The sequence below is a fragment of the Saimiri boliviensis genome, chromosome 11, assembly GCF_048565385.1.
Source record: "Saimiri boliviensis isolate mSaiBol1 chromosome 11, mSaiBol1.pri, whole genome shotgun sequence".
Lineage (NCBI taxonomy): Eukaryota > Metazoa > Chordata > Mammalia > Primates > Cebidae > Saimiri > Saimiri boliviensis.
The window spans coordinates 37,741,079-37,758,038 of record NC_133459.1 but is presented as its reverse complement, the minus strand read 5'-3'; the positions used below and the strand labels follow the sequence as shown (position 1 = coordinate 37,758,038).

The window sequence follows — 16,960 nt, the reverse complement described above, 5'->3', positions numbered from 1 at the left end:
ACCTTGTGACCCCAGAGGGCAACCTTACATGACAGTGCAACAACAACGGGTATAGTGAGCAATGGGGGAGGTGAGCAGGTGTCATTCCTTAGAGAAATTTACTCTACTTCCCGGCCAGGAGCAACTTAGTTGGAATGGGGGCTGACACTTTAAATAGTAAGTGAGCACATAACTCTCATCTATAACAAGATTTCAGTTGGGCAGCATTCCCCATTGCTGGTTCAGCCTCCATGGCTTCTGATGGCCCCCACAGCTGCCCTTTCCTTATTTTGGTGTGACTAGCTCACTGCAGCGCCATTCCCATTACAGCCAATGCTATGTTCCTCTTTTAGGAACAAGTCACTACCATGAAAAAAGAGATAACGAATTGCCCTTCAAATACGAAGTAAAATCATTCTTTAATTATTTTTAAAAAATCACTGTTGGGCTTTTTTTTAAAGGTCCATAAATTTTCAGTGTGATGTTGAACTGGGGAAATGGTTATAGCAGCTCTCACATAAGTTATCTGAATTAGTAAACATTATCACAGTATTAAGAAGGCAAGGTAAACAAATAGCTTAAGTATTTTATTTGTTTGCAACTAAGCTTGTTAACACTATATAATGAAAATGTACAAAGAATAATGTTGCAGTTTTTGGTTAGATTTAAGTCAAAGACATTCATTAATAAGGAATCTTTGAATGTGAATATTCCAGAAATTTCTCTAAGCCATCTGATCAGAACAACTGTCTCTGAATATTACCTTACTTTGGAAGGTATTGGCATACATTTTAATTAAACTCAGAATTTTTCAAAATAAGCCCTAATTAAAAAAACTATTCTATATTCAAAGTAAAACAATATTAATAGAACTTTCCTTTCCAGAAACAATAAAGAAAACAAGGCATTTTGTAAAATGTGGTCCTGAACAAGTCACAGTAAAAAATAAATGTATATTTAACTTCCACCTCCTCAAAACAGAGGCTATTTTCTGTTCCTCAGCCTTAGAAACAAGGTGAAGAACAGCCTATATGCGACTTCGGGCAGGGGGTTGCAAAACAAAGCTGAAGCAGTTGACCATGGACACCTCAAAATAATTTGGGAGAACCTGACCAAAGGATTCTATATATATATATATATATATATATATATTTTTTTTTTGAGATGGGAGTCTCTGTCGCTCAGGCTGGAGTACAGTGGCACGATCGATCTCGGCTCACTGTAACCCCTGCCTCCCAGATTCAAGTGATTCTCCTGCCTCAGCCTCCCAAGTAGCTGGGATTACAGGCGCTTGCCACTACACCCAGCTAATTTTTTTGGATTTTTAGTAGAGATGGGGTTTCACCATATTGGCCAGGGTGGTCTTGAACTCCTGACCTCAAGTGATCCACCTGTCTCGGCCTCCCAAAGTGCTGGGATTACAGGCGTGAGCCAACACGCCCAGCCCCAATTCTACTTTTAATAACTAATACAAAGGTGAAGTGGCTCCTCCCAAGTAGCAGTGCTGCTGGGGCCTGGCCCAGGCCTAGCCCTGAGCTCACCTCTTATGCTCCCAAGCAAACCCTGATGCTTCTGCTCCAGGGGACACCTTTTCCCTTTAGAGGTTCAGTGTCCAGGGAGCTCTATGATTGTATGAATGAGGTGAGCACTGACTCCATGTGAGTATTTTAAGGCTTGGAGTCAAAGTATTTTCCTAACACGCCTAGGCAGAGTCCATGTGTCAATGGCCCGTCTCCAGTTTGTTCTAATTTCTCACCACACATCTGTAGATCTAGGACCATAGACCTTTGCTATATCATCATAATCACATCTAATGTCCATCCTAACTTATGATTCATATTCTGTGCCTGGAAACAGTCCCTGTATTTAACAATAATACCTACACATAAAAACAATCCACTGTTACAACTTATATGGTCACAAAACATTAATGATCTTCTGTAGACCAAGCAAATGTTTTTTTACCATAATTGTCGTGCATCAAATTCACAGCCAGAATCCCCAAGATCAAAAAAAGTTTTTGCACAATACAAATAATAACTTAAAATACACATACACACATATACACACACTCTCACACACACTTCTTACAGAACTGTGCTTGGGGAAACTCCATTTGTTGAGTGCCACTGAAGGCATATTTTGCTAAACTGCTGCTCCAAGTATTTTTGTTTGGAACATCTATCACAGTAGGGCACAGCTGTTTATTGGATGAGCAGAAAAGAAAGATATGCTTGTGGCAACCAGAAAGTTTTATGGTCTTTCAAGTTGTATAAAATGGACCCGCAGAAACATTTAAGTGTTCTCAGGATGCAAAGTTGGAGCTGAAATGTGATATCAAACCAGTTGCAAAAAGTGTACAGCAGCCATCTTTTGAGGTCAAACCTGGTACCCAGATATGTGACAAAGCTTCAGGACACATCTGTAAATTAGGAATAAAAAACAAGGGTAAGAATACTAAAAAATATAGTGTCATGCTTTAAAAATTTTCACTAATAGTAAATGTGATAAATAGCATGAACAATGAGTCACCACTTAAAAGACACTAAAGATCAAGAATTTAAGGAACCTGACTCAAATTCAGTTACATCTACAGCTGTTTATATTTTATGTTTTGAATATCTGGTAGTTGCAAGATATTTAGGATGAAAAGTCTTGTGGCTGGGCGTGGTGGCTCATGCCTATAATCCCAGCACTTTGGGAGGCCGGGGTGGGTGAACCATGAGGTCAGGCGTTTGAGACCAACATGGTGAAATCCTGTCTCTACTAAAAATACAAATAATTAGCTGGGCATAGTGGCACCTGTAATCCCACCCACTTGGGAAACTGAGGCAGGACAATCACTTGAACCCAGGACATGGAGATTGCAGTGAGTGCCACTGCACTCCAGCCTGGGCAACAGAGTGAGCATCCCACACTCTTTTTTTTTTTCTCAAAAAAAAAAAAAAAAAAAAAAAAAGGCAGCAAAAACAAACAAAAACACACACCACCACCTCTCCCCACAAATAACAAGAAGAAATACTAACCACACTTGATAAACTAACTTAAGGAATCAATTTTCATAAATTAACAACTGAAACTATCTTTCTGGTAACCAACTGGTGCTTGAGTCAGACTACCTAGATTTTAATCCTGGCTGAACCACTAGCTATATAAGCTTGGGCAAACTAACTTCTTTAAGTGCTATCTTTACCCATAAAATGGGGCTAACAGTAGTACTCCCTCATAGAGTCACTGTGAGGATAAGCTTTGGTGTGGATTTAATAGGCTTAGCACAGAGGCAGGCACATTTTACTTCACAGGGTCTTTTTACTCTCAGGAGAGATTCAGTGTAGAAATTTTGTTCTTGAAACTTGGAAAATTCAAAGAAAATGTGGTAATACTTACAGCTTGTTGGCCTTGTCCCATACCGTCGCATAATCTGATCATGTGTGAATTTCACAAAAGATTCATATTGTTCTGTGAAAAGACAGTACATACTTATCCTCAGCAACTCTCCCTCAATTTTTCAAGAATCAAGTGTCAGGATCACAAATAGCTTCCCAGTTTGAATTCTCCACCCTCTCAGGCTCTCCTTATAAAGGTCACTGAGATCTGATCCTTCCTCTTAGAACCCAGAGCCAAATCCCTGGCTTCTAGAATTGGTCACTGATGGTATATAACAGTATTTTCCTGATAACCTCTCCGCCTGACATAACTCCATCCCCTACTAATAGCCTCCCAAGACAGAACTACCACAGCCAACAAATTTCAGCCCATCTCCTATGGGGCATGAATCTTTGAAACTCTTTCCTTGCAATAAATTTCAATATTCACTGAGTGAAAAACATGAGTGGAAGAAGTGTGGGATGCTCAGAAATCTAAGAGAAAATCTACACCATATAACTGTAAACAGTTCCACAGAAGTACCACCTTGTAAGGGGAAACTGAATAGAAAAGAAGGCAGCCTGACATCTGTGAACAGAGAAGTGACTCAGAACCAGCTGACTGAAACAGTATTAAGGTGGGAATGGGAGAGGGAATGATATATTAGAGCTGCTTCTTATAATATATATTAAAGGATCAAAGTAGTTCTACTATAGAGGAACCCATTTAACTTTGCTTAACTCAACAGCTCCCAATATAAAGCAGACCTATTAAAATGCCAAGGAACCATGTTTTGTGGGTCACCAGATTAGGAAACAATACTGTTACAGGAAAAAGTTGTGCTTCTTCACTCTCCCTCATGATTACACAGCAGCAAAGCATGAAAGCTGCCTGTACATGTCTTAATTACTCACACTGCCATCCTAACAACAGATCTTGACCTATATCCCACAGAGTTCAGCAGAGGACTTTAATCAGAAAAGGAGCATAAGGTTGGTGCTTGAGATACAGTACTGTGGTTTAATTCGGAACATTATCCACTTTCACTAAACAGGTACTATTTCTTATTCCTGATTCAGATCTCTTCCTTTCACAGAAGGCTTTAATTGTTGCCATCAATGATCACTTCTTTTGTAAAACAAAGCCTGCCTTAGCCTTGCTTTTACTCTACTGTTCCTCTCAAATCACAGGACACTTGACTTTCCACATCCATAATTATGACTTCCACTAGGAAATGTGAATATGTTGACAATGCTGCACTCTTCCATAACACCTGCTGGGAGTTTAGAACAGTATCACAACCACCTGTTTACCAGCCAGCTAGCCCAAATGGCCTACTCAATGCCTTTATTGATATGGAAAATTCTTGCAGAGGCTTGGTTTCTTTCTTTTCAGAAATGCAAATGAAAAATCCTTCCCACTGGGGAAGGTGTAACACTCCAGTAATCCCAGCACTTTGGGAAGCTGAGGTGGGGGATTTCTTGAGGCCCTGAGCTAGAGACCAGCCTTGGCCCACAGCAAAACCTTGCCTCTATTTAAAAAACAAAGTCCTTGGAACTTGAAGCCAATTAAAAAAAACAAAAACACAAACAAACAAGACCAAAGTCCTTCCATATAATGTATACATGACGTGTTTACAATCACCAAAGTAACTTCAATACCCGAAACTCAATAAACCCCCTTGTATGAAGTCCTATTCTCTAAGTTATTTAACTGGCATTAATTCTTAACTGAACCCTGTTAATGACAATGGCATATTCACTGCCTCAGCCTACCTGCTAGTTTGGTATTGAGGATTTGCTCATATTCCTCCCGAATCTTATCTTCATAGTCTTTTAAGAGACGCTCACATATTATTCCAACTTGTCGGAGGGTAAAGGTGGGCTGGTCCTTCTTCATCCATGAGGAACCTGGCCAAAAGAAACATCGAGTTGGGGCTGGATGTGGTGGCTCACGCTTGCAATCCCAACACTTTGGGAGGCTAGGTTGATCACGAGGTCAAGAGATCAAGACCAGCCTGGCCAACATGGTGAAACTTGGTCTCTACTAAAAATACAAAAATTAGCTGGGTGTGGTGGTGCAGCCCTGTAGTCCTAGCTACTCATGAGGCTGAGGTAAGAGAATCACTTGAACCTGGGAGGCAGAGGTCTCAGTGGGCTGAAACGGTACCACTGCACTCCAGCCTGGGTGACAGAGACTTCATCTGAAAAAAAAAAAAAAAAAAGGAAAAAGCGAGTTTTGGGGGTTAGGGTTTGGGGGGTTAGGGGAGGGACAGTATTAGAAGTACCTAATGTAGATGACAGTTTGATGGGTACAGCAAACCACCAAGCCACGTGTATACCTATGTAACAAATCTGCATGTTCTGCACATGTATCCCAGAACTTAAAGAATACTAATTAAGTTGGGTGCAGTGGCTCACACCTGTAATCCCAGCACTTTGGGAAGCCGAGGTGGGTGGATTATCTGGGGTCAGGAGTTTGAAACCAGCCTGACCAACATGGTGAAAACCCGTCTCTACTAAAAATACAAAATTAGCCGGGCATGGTGGCGCACCATCTTGAAAAAAAGAAAATAAGTATTTTGTTTTGTATTTTGAGATGGAGACTCACTCTGTCACCTAGGCTGTAGTACAGTGGTGTGATCTCGGCTCACTACAACCTCAGCCTCCTAAGTAGCTGGGATTACAGGTGTGCAACAACATTCCTAATTTTTTTGTATTTGTAGTAGAGACCAGCTTTTGATATGTTGGCCAGGCTGGTCTCAAACTCTTGACCTCAGGTGATCTGCCCACCTCAGTCTCCCAAAGTGCTAGAATTACAGGCATGAGCCACCTAAGCTGGCCAAAAAAGTATTTTTTTGTTTGTTTTTTGAGATGGAATTTCACTCTTGTTGCCCAGGCTGGAGTGCAATGGCCAAATCCTGAATCACTACAACCTCTGCCTCCCAGGTTCCAACAATCCTCCAGCCTCAGCCTTAGCCTCCTGAGTAGCTGGGATTACAGACATGTGCCACCATGCCCAGCTAACTGTATTTTTAGTAGAGACAGAGTTTTTCCATGTTGGTCAGGTTGGTCTCCAACTCCCAACCTCAAGTGATCCACCAAAGTGCTGGGATTACAGGCGTGGGCCACCAAGCCTGGCCCTCATCCAGCCAAAATTTTATCTAACTTTAATCATTTAAAATTAAATAGCCAACACATGGCTATCTAATATGCACTGGCTACCATATTACACACTGCAGTTACACAGGAAGATATTCTTGTATTGGGTGGATGGAAGCACATCAAACCAATATGAGGTTTCTTCCAATTTTGTAATTTTAGAATTTTAAAAATATCTATTAAGTAGTAATATATCCACTTTAGCAACTGTATTACATTAGATGAGACCAATTCTGGATTTGTCATTATAAGTACCATTTACAAATTCTTAAGTGGATTTTGTAGATTAAAGCGGGCTTACCTGGAGAGCTAGGTGCTGTGAGTGCTGAGGAGTGAGGTTGACTTTCTGAGGCACAAGCTTCACTCTGATTAAGAACAACTTCTAAATGTCTCAACCTCTGGTAACGACTATATTCTTGTTTTATGTTCTGAAAAATTTGCTCTAATAAAAAAGAAACAATCTTGAGCTTTTACTTTATTGTCTCATTTCTTCAAACTTTCTTCAGAAGTGGGAATAGAGAAAGATCTTCTGACTAGACTTTAGATATTTCCTTTGACATGTAGGTCTCAATCTCTCCTTCCCCCCACATAAATAAGCAAAATGTTTATACTGTACAAAGCACTCCCCCGTGGCTTCAAAGACATTATGTTCTATTGCCACTATTTCAACAATGCATAAAAGAACAGCTACTTTGGCATAAACCAGCCCGAGTTCCCTTTGCTTGTTCTCCTGTAGCAATGAACACAAGATCTGCAGTTTGCTGGATGGTTAACTAGTACAATTTACAGTAAAAAAACAAACAAACCAACCAACCTCTATTTACCTAACAGGGGCTATTTTTTATCTCCTTTAAATTTTACAATTTCACAAACTAGGGTATTAAGGGCTGAGTCTCACACTGCCCAAGGCCTTCTAACAAGGAAGCTCTTGTCCCATATGGGACTTTAAAAAAGCATCTCTGGAGCCGGAAGTGGTGGCAAGTGCCAGTAATCCCAGCTACTCTAGAGGCTGAGGCAGACGATCCCTTGATCCCAGGAGACTAGCCTGAGCAACACAGCAAAATTCTGTCTCCAAAAATACCCCCGGGGAAGCTTGGGTAATTTATCTTAAACAAACAAACAAACAAAAACTCTGGGAAAGAGGGCATCAGAAACCATTACTATGTTCATATCGTGGACACTGACCAGGGAAATAACTGAGATTTAATGCCTAGAAGTGATGGTCAGGGTTTAGATGAGAATTTTCTGATCCTAAGAGGCAACTTGGTGTGGGGGAAGATTGAGTCTAGGTAATCACAAACCAAATTTGCTAACACTATTAAAGGGAGCCCAGGAAACACAAATTACACCTAGAAACAACAAAGAATCTGAAAGGATGTGGTTTTCAAGTTCTTCGTTTTTACCTCCTCATTTAAAAAAAGAGAAAGCTGTATCCATCTCCCCCAACTCAAATTATTCAAGTGTATACTTCGCTATAACCATATATTTTTTTAACGGTGGGAGGCATTAATAATGCCACTTTGATTCTTACTAGCTATGTGACTATAACCTTGAGAAGTCATTCAGGATCTTTACTTTTTCAATATAAACATCAAATACCTCCCTGAAAAGGTGGTAAAAATCATAATCAAAGATAACAATGAAGTTGTAACAAGTGACAGTTCAGTCCAGGAACTGACATGAATTCAAGTGGTTCTACACATAAACTCCCTAACTTTCAGCCTAAATACTGGCACAATGTAGGATTAGCATTGCTTTAAGAGTGCTATGGGTCAGGGGTGGTGGCTCATGCCTGAAATGCCAGCACTTTGGGAGGCCAAGGTGGGAGGATCACTTGAGCCCAGCCTGGGTAACAAAACAAAACTCAGGCTTTAAAAAAAAGAAAAAAAAAAAAAAAAAAAAGGGTCGGACATGGTGGCTCCCACTTGTAATCCCACACTTTGGGAGGCTGAGGCAGGTGAATCACCCAAGGTCAGGAGTTTGAGACTAGCCTGGCCAACATGGAAAAACCATCTTTACTAAAAATATAAATTAGCCGGGCAAGGTGGTATGTGCCTGTAATCCCAGCTACTCCAGAGGCTAAGGCAGGAAAACTGCTTGAACCCGGGGAAATAGAGGTTGTTGTGACCCGAGATTGTGCCATTGCACTCCAGGCTGGGCAACAGAGTAAGACATCATCTTAAAAAAAAAAAAAGGGGAAGTTCTATGAAGTTCATATTTTAGATTCCTGAATTTATTAAGTTTTCACTTTATTTTATTTTGAATTGGAGTCTTAGTGTGTTGGTCAGGCTGGAATACAATGGCACAATCTTGGCTCACTGCAACCCCCACCTCCCAGGTTCAAGCAATTCTCCTGCTTCAGCCTCCCACGTAGCTGGGATTACAGGCACCCACCACCACACCCAGGAAATTTTTTGTATTTTTAGTAGAGACGGGGTTTCGCCATATTGGCTAGGCTGGTCTTGAACTCATGACCTCAGGTGATCCGCCTGCCTCAGCCTCCCAAAGTGCTGGGACTACAGGCATGAGCCACCAAGTCCAGCCCCATTTCATTTTAAAATGTCTTACTCCTCAAGCCAGAGTCAATACAAGGACAAAAACTGCAAAGACTTGAAACAAGAAAGAACAAGTATGAGGACAATGCTCAAGAGAACAGAAGGTCTTTGATAAACCTCTGCCTCCTGTATGGCAATGTGAACAAATGGAAAGATACAATTTTGAGGGTGGTAGGACTAAGAAGTTTAAGAATCTAAACATGGTATCTCCAAGGTAGAAAAATAAGAAAGTAGACATGATTTTCTTTGGAAGAAGACCATATAAAACGCACATTTAAAAAAAAAAAAAAAAAGAAAAGAAAATCCAGGCCAGGTGCAGTGGTTCATGCCTGTAATCCCAGCACTTTGGGAGGCTGAGGCGAGCAGATCATAAAGTCAGGAGATCCAGATCAGACTGGCTAACACAGTAAAACCCTGTCTCTACTAAAAATACAGAATAAACAAATAAATAAAAATTAGCTGGGTGTGGTGGTACACACCTGTAGTCCCAGCTACTTGGGAGGCTGAGGCAGGAGAATCACTTGAACCCGGGAGGGGGAGGCTGCAATGAGCAGATTGTGCCACCGCACTCCAGCCTGGGTGACAGAGCAAGACTCCATCTCGAAAAGAAATAAAAAAGAAAGAAAATCCAAATTTCTTTTTAACAGTGGATAATTTTAATCCTTGCCTCCATTATTTGAGGTTGTGCTTCCAGATTATTTCAGGTTTAAGCCTATCCTACAAATTCTAGTGTTTGTAGCTGCTACAAGCAAAAATTCAAACTCTCGAACATGGCATTCAGTACTTTCCAAGATCTGGCCCCAATTTATTTTCCTGGTTGCATCTGGATTCCACTACAATCCAGTTACATTACATTATTCTTTCCTTAAATTGTGGGTTTTATGGACTTTGCTCTCATGTTTCCCTGTGCTCAAAGTGAGACTACGGCTCAAACTTTATCAAGACTCAGCTAGCCAGGCACAGTGGCTCATGCCTGTATTCCCAGTACTTTGGGAAGTCGAGGCAGGTGGATCACCTGAGGTCAGGACTTTGAGACCAGTCTGACCAATATGATGAGACCCCTGTCTGTAGTAGAAACACAAAAATGAGCTGGCCGTGGTGGCATGTGCCCGTAATCCCAGCTACTTGGGAAGCTGAGACAGGAGAATCGCTTGAACCTGGGAGGCAGAGGTTGCAGTGAGCTGAGATTACACCACTGCACTCCAGCCTGGGCAACAAAAGTGAAATTCCATCTATTAAAAAAAAAAAAAAAAAATTAGCCGAGCATGGTAGTGCATGCCTGTAAGCCCAGCTGGTGGGGAGGCTGAGGCAGAAGAATCGCTTGAACCTGGGAGATGGAGGTTACAGTTAGCCGAGATTGTACCACTCACTACACTCCAGCCTGGGCAACAGAATGACTCTGTCTCAAAAAGAATAAAACCAGACTCAGCTAAAATGCTACCTCAAACCAGAAGTTACTCCCAGACTCTAAAGCCATAATCAGTTAACTGCTTTGCACATTATGTTTACAAATATTTCCTGCGATTATCAATGCCCTTCTTCCGTGCCTGGATGCCTGGTATCCACCTAGTACTCAATAAAGATTTAAGCAATAAATGGCATAGTTTTACAGGACCTTTCCACAAAAAGTACCATCCAGAATGAGCATCTCGTATCTGAAATGCTTGAGACAGAAGTTTTGGATTGTGGAATAGTTGCAGTATAGTTACAAACTCAATGTCCCTTACCCTAAATCAGAAATGCTCCAATGAATAAGTATTTCTTTTGAGTGTCATATTACCACTTAATTTTTGGAGCAGTTCAGACTTTGCAGCATTTCAGATTTCAGAAAAATTGTCCAGCTAATTTTAGAATTATTTTGTGTAAACAGGGTCTCACTATGTTGCCCAAACTTGTCTCAAACTCCTGGGCTCAAGCAATCCTCCTGCCTCAGCTCCCAAAGTGCTGGGATGGCAGGTGTGAGCCACCATGCCTGGCTCACCACATTTTTTTTTTTTGAGACGGAGTTTGGCTTTTGTTGCCCTCGCTGGCGTACAATGACTTGATCTTGGCTCACTGCAACCTCCACCTCCCAGGTTAAAGTATAAAGTAATTTGCCTGCTTCAGCCTCCCTAGTAGCTGGGATTACAGGTGTCCCAGCTCAGCTGAGTCCACCACACTCAGCTAATTTTTGTATTTTTAGTACAGACTGGGTTTCAACATGTTGGCCAGGATGGTCTTGACCTCTTGACCTCAAGTGATCCACCTGTCTTGGCCTCTCAAAGTGCTGGGATTATAGGCATGAGCCACCAAAAATCACTTATTAAGCAGCTGTTGTAATGTGAACTGCAACTGAATTAGCCTAGAGGGTACTGAAGAAATAAAACATTTACATTAAACCTATCACTTTACACCATTCAAAATACTTTGTTGAGCGTTCCTCAACAAAAGGTAGGGAAAGTATTAACTCCAATTTGCAGAAGTGAGACCCAAAAAGATTGAGACTATCTTTTGCAGGAGCCAGGGAAGAACAAAACATCACTGGAAGCGGCCATCTATGGCCCTTGCTTTTGAGGGTTCTTTAAAAACGACTTTTGCAAACATTATCTCATTCTGTACATAAGGTTATACAACACTGAGTGGCCAGGGAATTTAAAGTAGAACACAGGTTTTTATGGGCAGGTTCCTCAGGTAACGGATAAAAGACTTGAAGAAATTACTCTGTTGGGATCAGCAAATAGAAGGGAAAAACATCACGATAAAGACACAGAGCGTTGGGTCTCGGGGAAAGAGCAAAGGCATATTTTGAAAAAAATGTGTAAGAGACTAACTAGGTTAAGATATGGTCACAGTTGATAAGTCCTTTGAATTCTAGGATAAAAAGATGAACTCGAGTTAAGGATATAAAGTCTGGGAGAGCTCTGGCTGGCTGCAGGAATCTTGGTGTGAGGATGAGGGCCAGAAATTTGCATTGTGGATCAATATGCAGAGGAAGGAGGAAATGAAACCTGAAGGCACTGCTAACTGAAGGGTGAAGAAAAATGATTTTACAGTGAGCCCAAGGTTTTGCTTAAGCTTGAGGAATAGAAAAACACACAAAGAAATGACTTGCCCAAATCCATTATTGGGACGCCCCCCTCATTTCCGGAAGTCCTTTAAAATCGCAGAATATTAATGCTGAGGCACCCTTCCTCCCCTCTACTCCCGAGCTGTGATGAGGTGTCTACTGTAACGCCAGTCCTTCCTTTTCCTTGGACAAAGTGGAATTCCTTACTGAAGGAGAGTCCCTCTGTGAAGGCCAGTTACATTCTTAGTTCTGTAGAACCTACGGACGTCGTGGAATTCTCCAATTCTAGCCAATGACCTACCGATTTCAAGCCATATATGGTACAAGGCAATAGCAGTATGATAAAAGAACGTGGCCAGTCCTTGAGAAATGATCAGGTTGAAATCGGATTCCGAGACTCGACTCTCTCGGCGGCCTCTAGCCCCTAAAGACTTCTGGAAATCAAGTCTCCCTACAAGCTACCGTAGGGCGCTGAACAGCACGCACTCGAGCCCCTTCCCGGTAACCCGCCACCCCCCGCGCCCCCACCGCCCTCCAGGCCAGGTTCGTGAGTAGAATCCCATTTTCCATGGCCCACTGGATCTGCAGGGTGGGTCGGTGCAGGCCCGGGCAGCGAAGGCCGGAGGGGCTTCGGCGACAGGGAAGGCCCTGAGCGCCCAGGCGTATTCCCATTTTCCTCCTGGTGTCCACCCCTCCAGGCTCTCCCTCTCCAGGAAAACCGAAAACCAACCCTGTGGCCCCACTACCCCTCCCGGATGTCTCCCAGCCCCGGAAGCAACCAGGCCCAGCGGCATCCCAGTTCCCTTTTCTCAAGGCCAAGAAGGGTCCGCGGGTAAACCGGCTTGGTATTCCCAACCCTCCTGCCCCCCTCCCCCAAAATGCCTGGGTCTGGCTTCCTGCCAAACCCGCAGCAGCGCAGGTTACCCGGAGTTGGAAGGCGCCGCTCGCTGCCGGGCGGGGCGGGCTGCTGCAGACTCGGCGGTGGGGTCTGCGTCTGAAACGGCGGCGGCGGCTCGGCGTCCGGGGGCCTGAGGCCCGGAGTGGGGCCGGGCAGAGGGGCGCAGCGCCGCCGCTTCGGGGAGCCGGGGCTCAGCAGCGCTGCCTCGAACTCCATGGGCCGCTTCAGCGTCGCCCCACACGCCATGCCGCTGAGGGGCAAGGGACCGGGAGCGGACGCGGCGGTAAGGACGGCCCAAGATCCGGCTCCTCTGCGGGGCTCGCCAGCCAAGCCGGCTCCAATGGCGCCTCCAGCACCCGGCAGCAACGCTGGCCCCGCCTTCTGTGACGTCACGGGCGTTCGCCACCGCCCGGCAGAGGGGGGCAGGCCGGAAGAGGGCGGCTCTGCGAGGCTGGTCAGCGCCGGCCGGGCCCGCGGCGCCCCCTGCTGAGGAAATGGAACGGTCTGGGCGGAGAGCGTGGTCACCAAGCAACACCGGGAAGGCCCCCACCCCCACCCCCGCCCCTCCCAGGGTCCCAGCCCTCCCCCTCTCCCCCTCTCCCCATCCCCCCGCTCTGGGGCTGTCGCGCCCGGGTGGCCCCTAAGGTTTTCGCACCTGCGCTGCGCAGGCGTGGGGGAGGGGAGGCCTGAAGGGGCCTGATGAGGGTCCATGGGGGTCTGGTGATTTCAAGAACCTCCTTCTAGGCCGCTCTTGTCCCCATGATAAAAGAGGGTGATTGTTAAAGGTCATCAAGGGCATTCCGCTGAGCCCTGGGAAGTCTGCACTTACCTCAAGTATCAGAGGATGGGCTTTAGGAAGTCCATGAACCCCATGAAATTATTTGCAGATTTGTGGGGTGGGAGCGAGGGTGGGGGTGTTTGCGGGAGTATTTTTGAGATAGCTGACCCCTACCTTAAGCAGCTCCTCAAAGGAATCTGTTACTTTAAAAAGTTGAGAAGACACACACACACACACACACACACACACACACACACAGCACCCCCTGGCTTAAACCGTCTTAAGAATGGCTTCAGAGTGTTAAGAACTTCAACTGGTAGCTGATTTGCCATCCTTCCCATCTGACTTGGCAGCTCAGGTTCTTCCTCGTCTTTCTGAACTCTTCACAACAATACCAGCCGGAAAGTGCTTTTGATATTCTGGAAAAATAAATAGATAATAGGAGGGTTCTGCTTTCTGAAACTCTACGTGCCTGTATTTTTCTGGGGAGCAATTCCGATGTTTTCAACAGATCAACAAAGGGGTCTGTGATCCAAAAAAGGTTAAAGCCTTTCTGTAACTTTTCATATCTATTATATATTGAATAATGACCATGATTCCTGGGATCTGTCTTCAGCGTATCTCCAGGATTTTTCAGAACAGTCCGAATTTCAGATATTCACTTCTATTAGTGCATATGCTAATATGAGCTACAATAGATCAATGTGCTACAGTATTTGGATCGGAGAATATGGGCATACTACCTCAGTCTCCATTCATTGTTCTTTTTTCTTTTCTTTTCTTTTTTTTTTTTTTGAGGCGGAGTTTCACCCTTGTTACTCAGGCTAGAGTGCAATGGCGCGATCTCGGCTCACCGCAACCTCCGCCTCCTGGGCTCAGGCAATTCTCCTGCCTCAGCCTCCTGAGTAGCTGGGACTACAGGTGTGCGCCACCATGCCCAGCTAATTTTTAGTATTTTTAGTAGAGACGGGGTTTCACCATGTTGACCAGGATGGTCTCGATCTCTCGACCTCGTGATCCACCGCCTCGGCCTCCCAAAGTGCTGGGATTACAGGCTTGAGCCACCGCTCCCGGCTCATTGCTCTTTTTTCTATTGCTTTTCTCTGGGTCCTCTTCAGTTACTACAAATTCTTTTTTTTTCCCCTGCTCCTTATGGAACAGGGCTACACCATAAGCAGTGTGCCCGGAGTAACCTCTACAAATTCTTTAAATATCATAACATAGGGCATGTATTTTTGCATTTATCTTTGTAAAATTGCAGAAATAATTCTAAAATCAGCTTACCAAATGTTAATTTTATCTCCTCTCTTGTCCATAAGAGCATAAAAGGGGTTCACAATAGGCTAGAAAACTAGAAATAGAATATTAGGGTCAGAGGAAAAGGAGATCACAATGATCCTGGGGTTAAACATGACTGTCACTGAATTTGAAATGTAGTTTTCGTCCAGGCATGGTGGCTGACGCCTGTAATCCCAACACTTTGGAGGCTGAGGCAGGTGGATCACTTGAAGCTAGGAGTTTGAGACCAGCCTGGACAACATGGTGAAACGCTGTCTCGACTGAAAATGCAAAAACTAGCTGGGCGTGGTGGTGCACACCGGCAATCACAGCTACGGGGGAGATTTAGGGGGGAGAATAACTCGGACTCCCCACCTTGAGATCTTGCCACTGTTCACCAACTTGGGAGATGGAGTGAGACCCTGTCTCAAGAAAAAGAAAAAAAAAAAAAAAGAAATCCTGATCTCGAACTCCTGATCGAAAGTGATCTGCCCGCCTTGGCCTCCCAAAGTGCTGGGATTACAGGTGTGAACCACTGCATCTGGCCTAGTGATGGTTATTTTTTAAGGGGCTTGTCTAATGTGGGCCAAGTAAATTGCTTTCTTATGGTGTAAACAGGTCCTAAGTTAGAGCTTAGAAGGTTTGAAAAGTATGCCCCTTGGGTAGTCATTCTATTCTTTTTTTTTTTTTTTTTTTTTTTTTTGAGACAGAGTTTCACTCTTGTTACCCAGGCTGGGGTGCAATGGCGCGATCTCGGCTCACCGCAACCTCCGCCTCCTGGGTTCAGGCAATTCTCCTGCCTCAGCCTCCTGAGTAGCTGGGATTACAGGCACACACCACCATGCCCAGCTAATTTTTTGTATTTTTAGTAGAGATGGGGTTTCACCATGTTGACCAGGATGGTCTCGATCTTTTGACCTCGTGATCCACCCGCCTCGGCCTCCCAAAGTTCTGGGATTACAGGCTTGAGCCACCGTGCCTGGCCGGATAGTCATTCTAAATAACACTTTTTTTTTTTTTTTAAATTTTAGAGGCAGGGTCTTACTCTGTCATCCAGGCTGGAGCGTAGTGGTGCAACCGTAACTCACTGCAGCCCTGAAAACTCCTGGGCTTAACTTCCCAAGTAGTTAGGACTCTGCAGTACCACACCTGGCTAATTTTTCAACTTTAAGTTAAATTTGCTAAATTTGTTGTAGAGACAGAGATCTCACTATATTATTCGTGCTGGTCTCCACCTCCTGGCCTCCTGGGATTACAGGCATGAACTGCTGCGCCCAAGACTTCTATAAGCTAGGGTTTTACTAAGCTTTGATAGTCACAGTCTTCTCTGTGATCCTTTAAAACTTTTGAGTATGCCTTGTAATATTAGTGTTTTAAAAGAGGAAGTTGGCCAGCTGTGGTGGTTTACACCTGTAATCCCAGCACTTTGCGGGGGCCAAGGTGGATGGATCACCTGAGGTCAGGAGTTTGAGACCAGCCTGGCCAACATGGTGAAAGCCTGTCTCTACTAAAAATACAAAAATTAGTGGGCCTGGCGGCTCATGCCTCTAATCCCAGCTACTCAGGAGGCTGAGGCATGAGACTTGCTGGAACCCAGGATGCAGAGGTTGCAGTGAGCTGAGATTATACCACTGCACTCCAGATTGGGCAGCAAGCAAGGCTCTGTCTCAAAAAAAAAAAAAAAAAAGAAAGAAAGAAAGAAAGAAAGAAAGAAAGAAAGAAATGGCAATTATCTCAAGGTTGGAGGTTGGTCTCTCTCTCTCTCTGAAAGCTGAGAGTCCACATTGCTGAGTGTGGGTGGATTCAAATGATTAAGAAACCAAACGAGTAGATTGTATATCCTATTATATGCTGCCGATGACAGAGGCCTAAACTATAAAGATGTCCTTCAGGGAGCTC

The 16,960-nt window shown here is 44.1% G+C and overlaps 1 protein-coding gene across 1 annotated transcript; it reads right to left on the bottom strand.

Moving 5' to 3' along the window:
- Positions 1–531: 531 nt before the first annotated feature.
- AKIRIN1 (akirin 1) lies at positions 532–13,376 on the bottom strand. The gene is made up of 5 exons (XM_039473796.2): positions 13,032–13,376; positions 6,808–6,948; positions 5,121–5,255; positions 3,367–3,438; positions 532–2,401 (listed from the first exon to the last, which is right to left on the bottom strand). The coding sequence occupies exons 1-5, from the start codon at positions 13,249–13,251 to the stop codon at positions 2,391–2,393; spliced, it is 579 nt and encodes a 192-aa protein (XP_039329730.2). The 5' UTR covers positions 13,252–13,376; the 3' UTR covers positions 532–2,390.
- Between the last annotated feature and the right edge of the window lie 3,584 nt (positions 13,377–16,960).

Excerpts from the sequence above, each read along its gene's own strand:
- AKIRIN1 (XM_039473796.2), bottom strand. The coding sequence starts at position 13,251 with ATGGCGTGTGGGGCGACGCTGAAGCGGCCCATGGAGTTCGAGGCAGCG. Across the intron at positions 5,256-6,807 it reads CACAGCACCTAGCTCTCCAG|GTTCCTCATGGATGAAGAAG; the intron begins GTAAGCCCGCTT and ends TCTTTTGGCCAG. Across the intron at positions 3,439-5,120 it reads CCTCAATACCAAACTAGCAG|AACAATATGAATCTTTTGTG; the intron begins GTAGGCTGAGGC and ends GTCTTTTCACAG.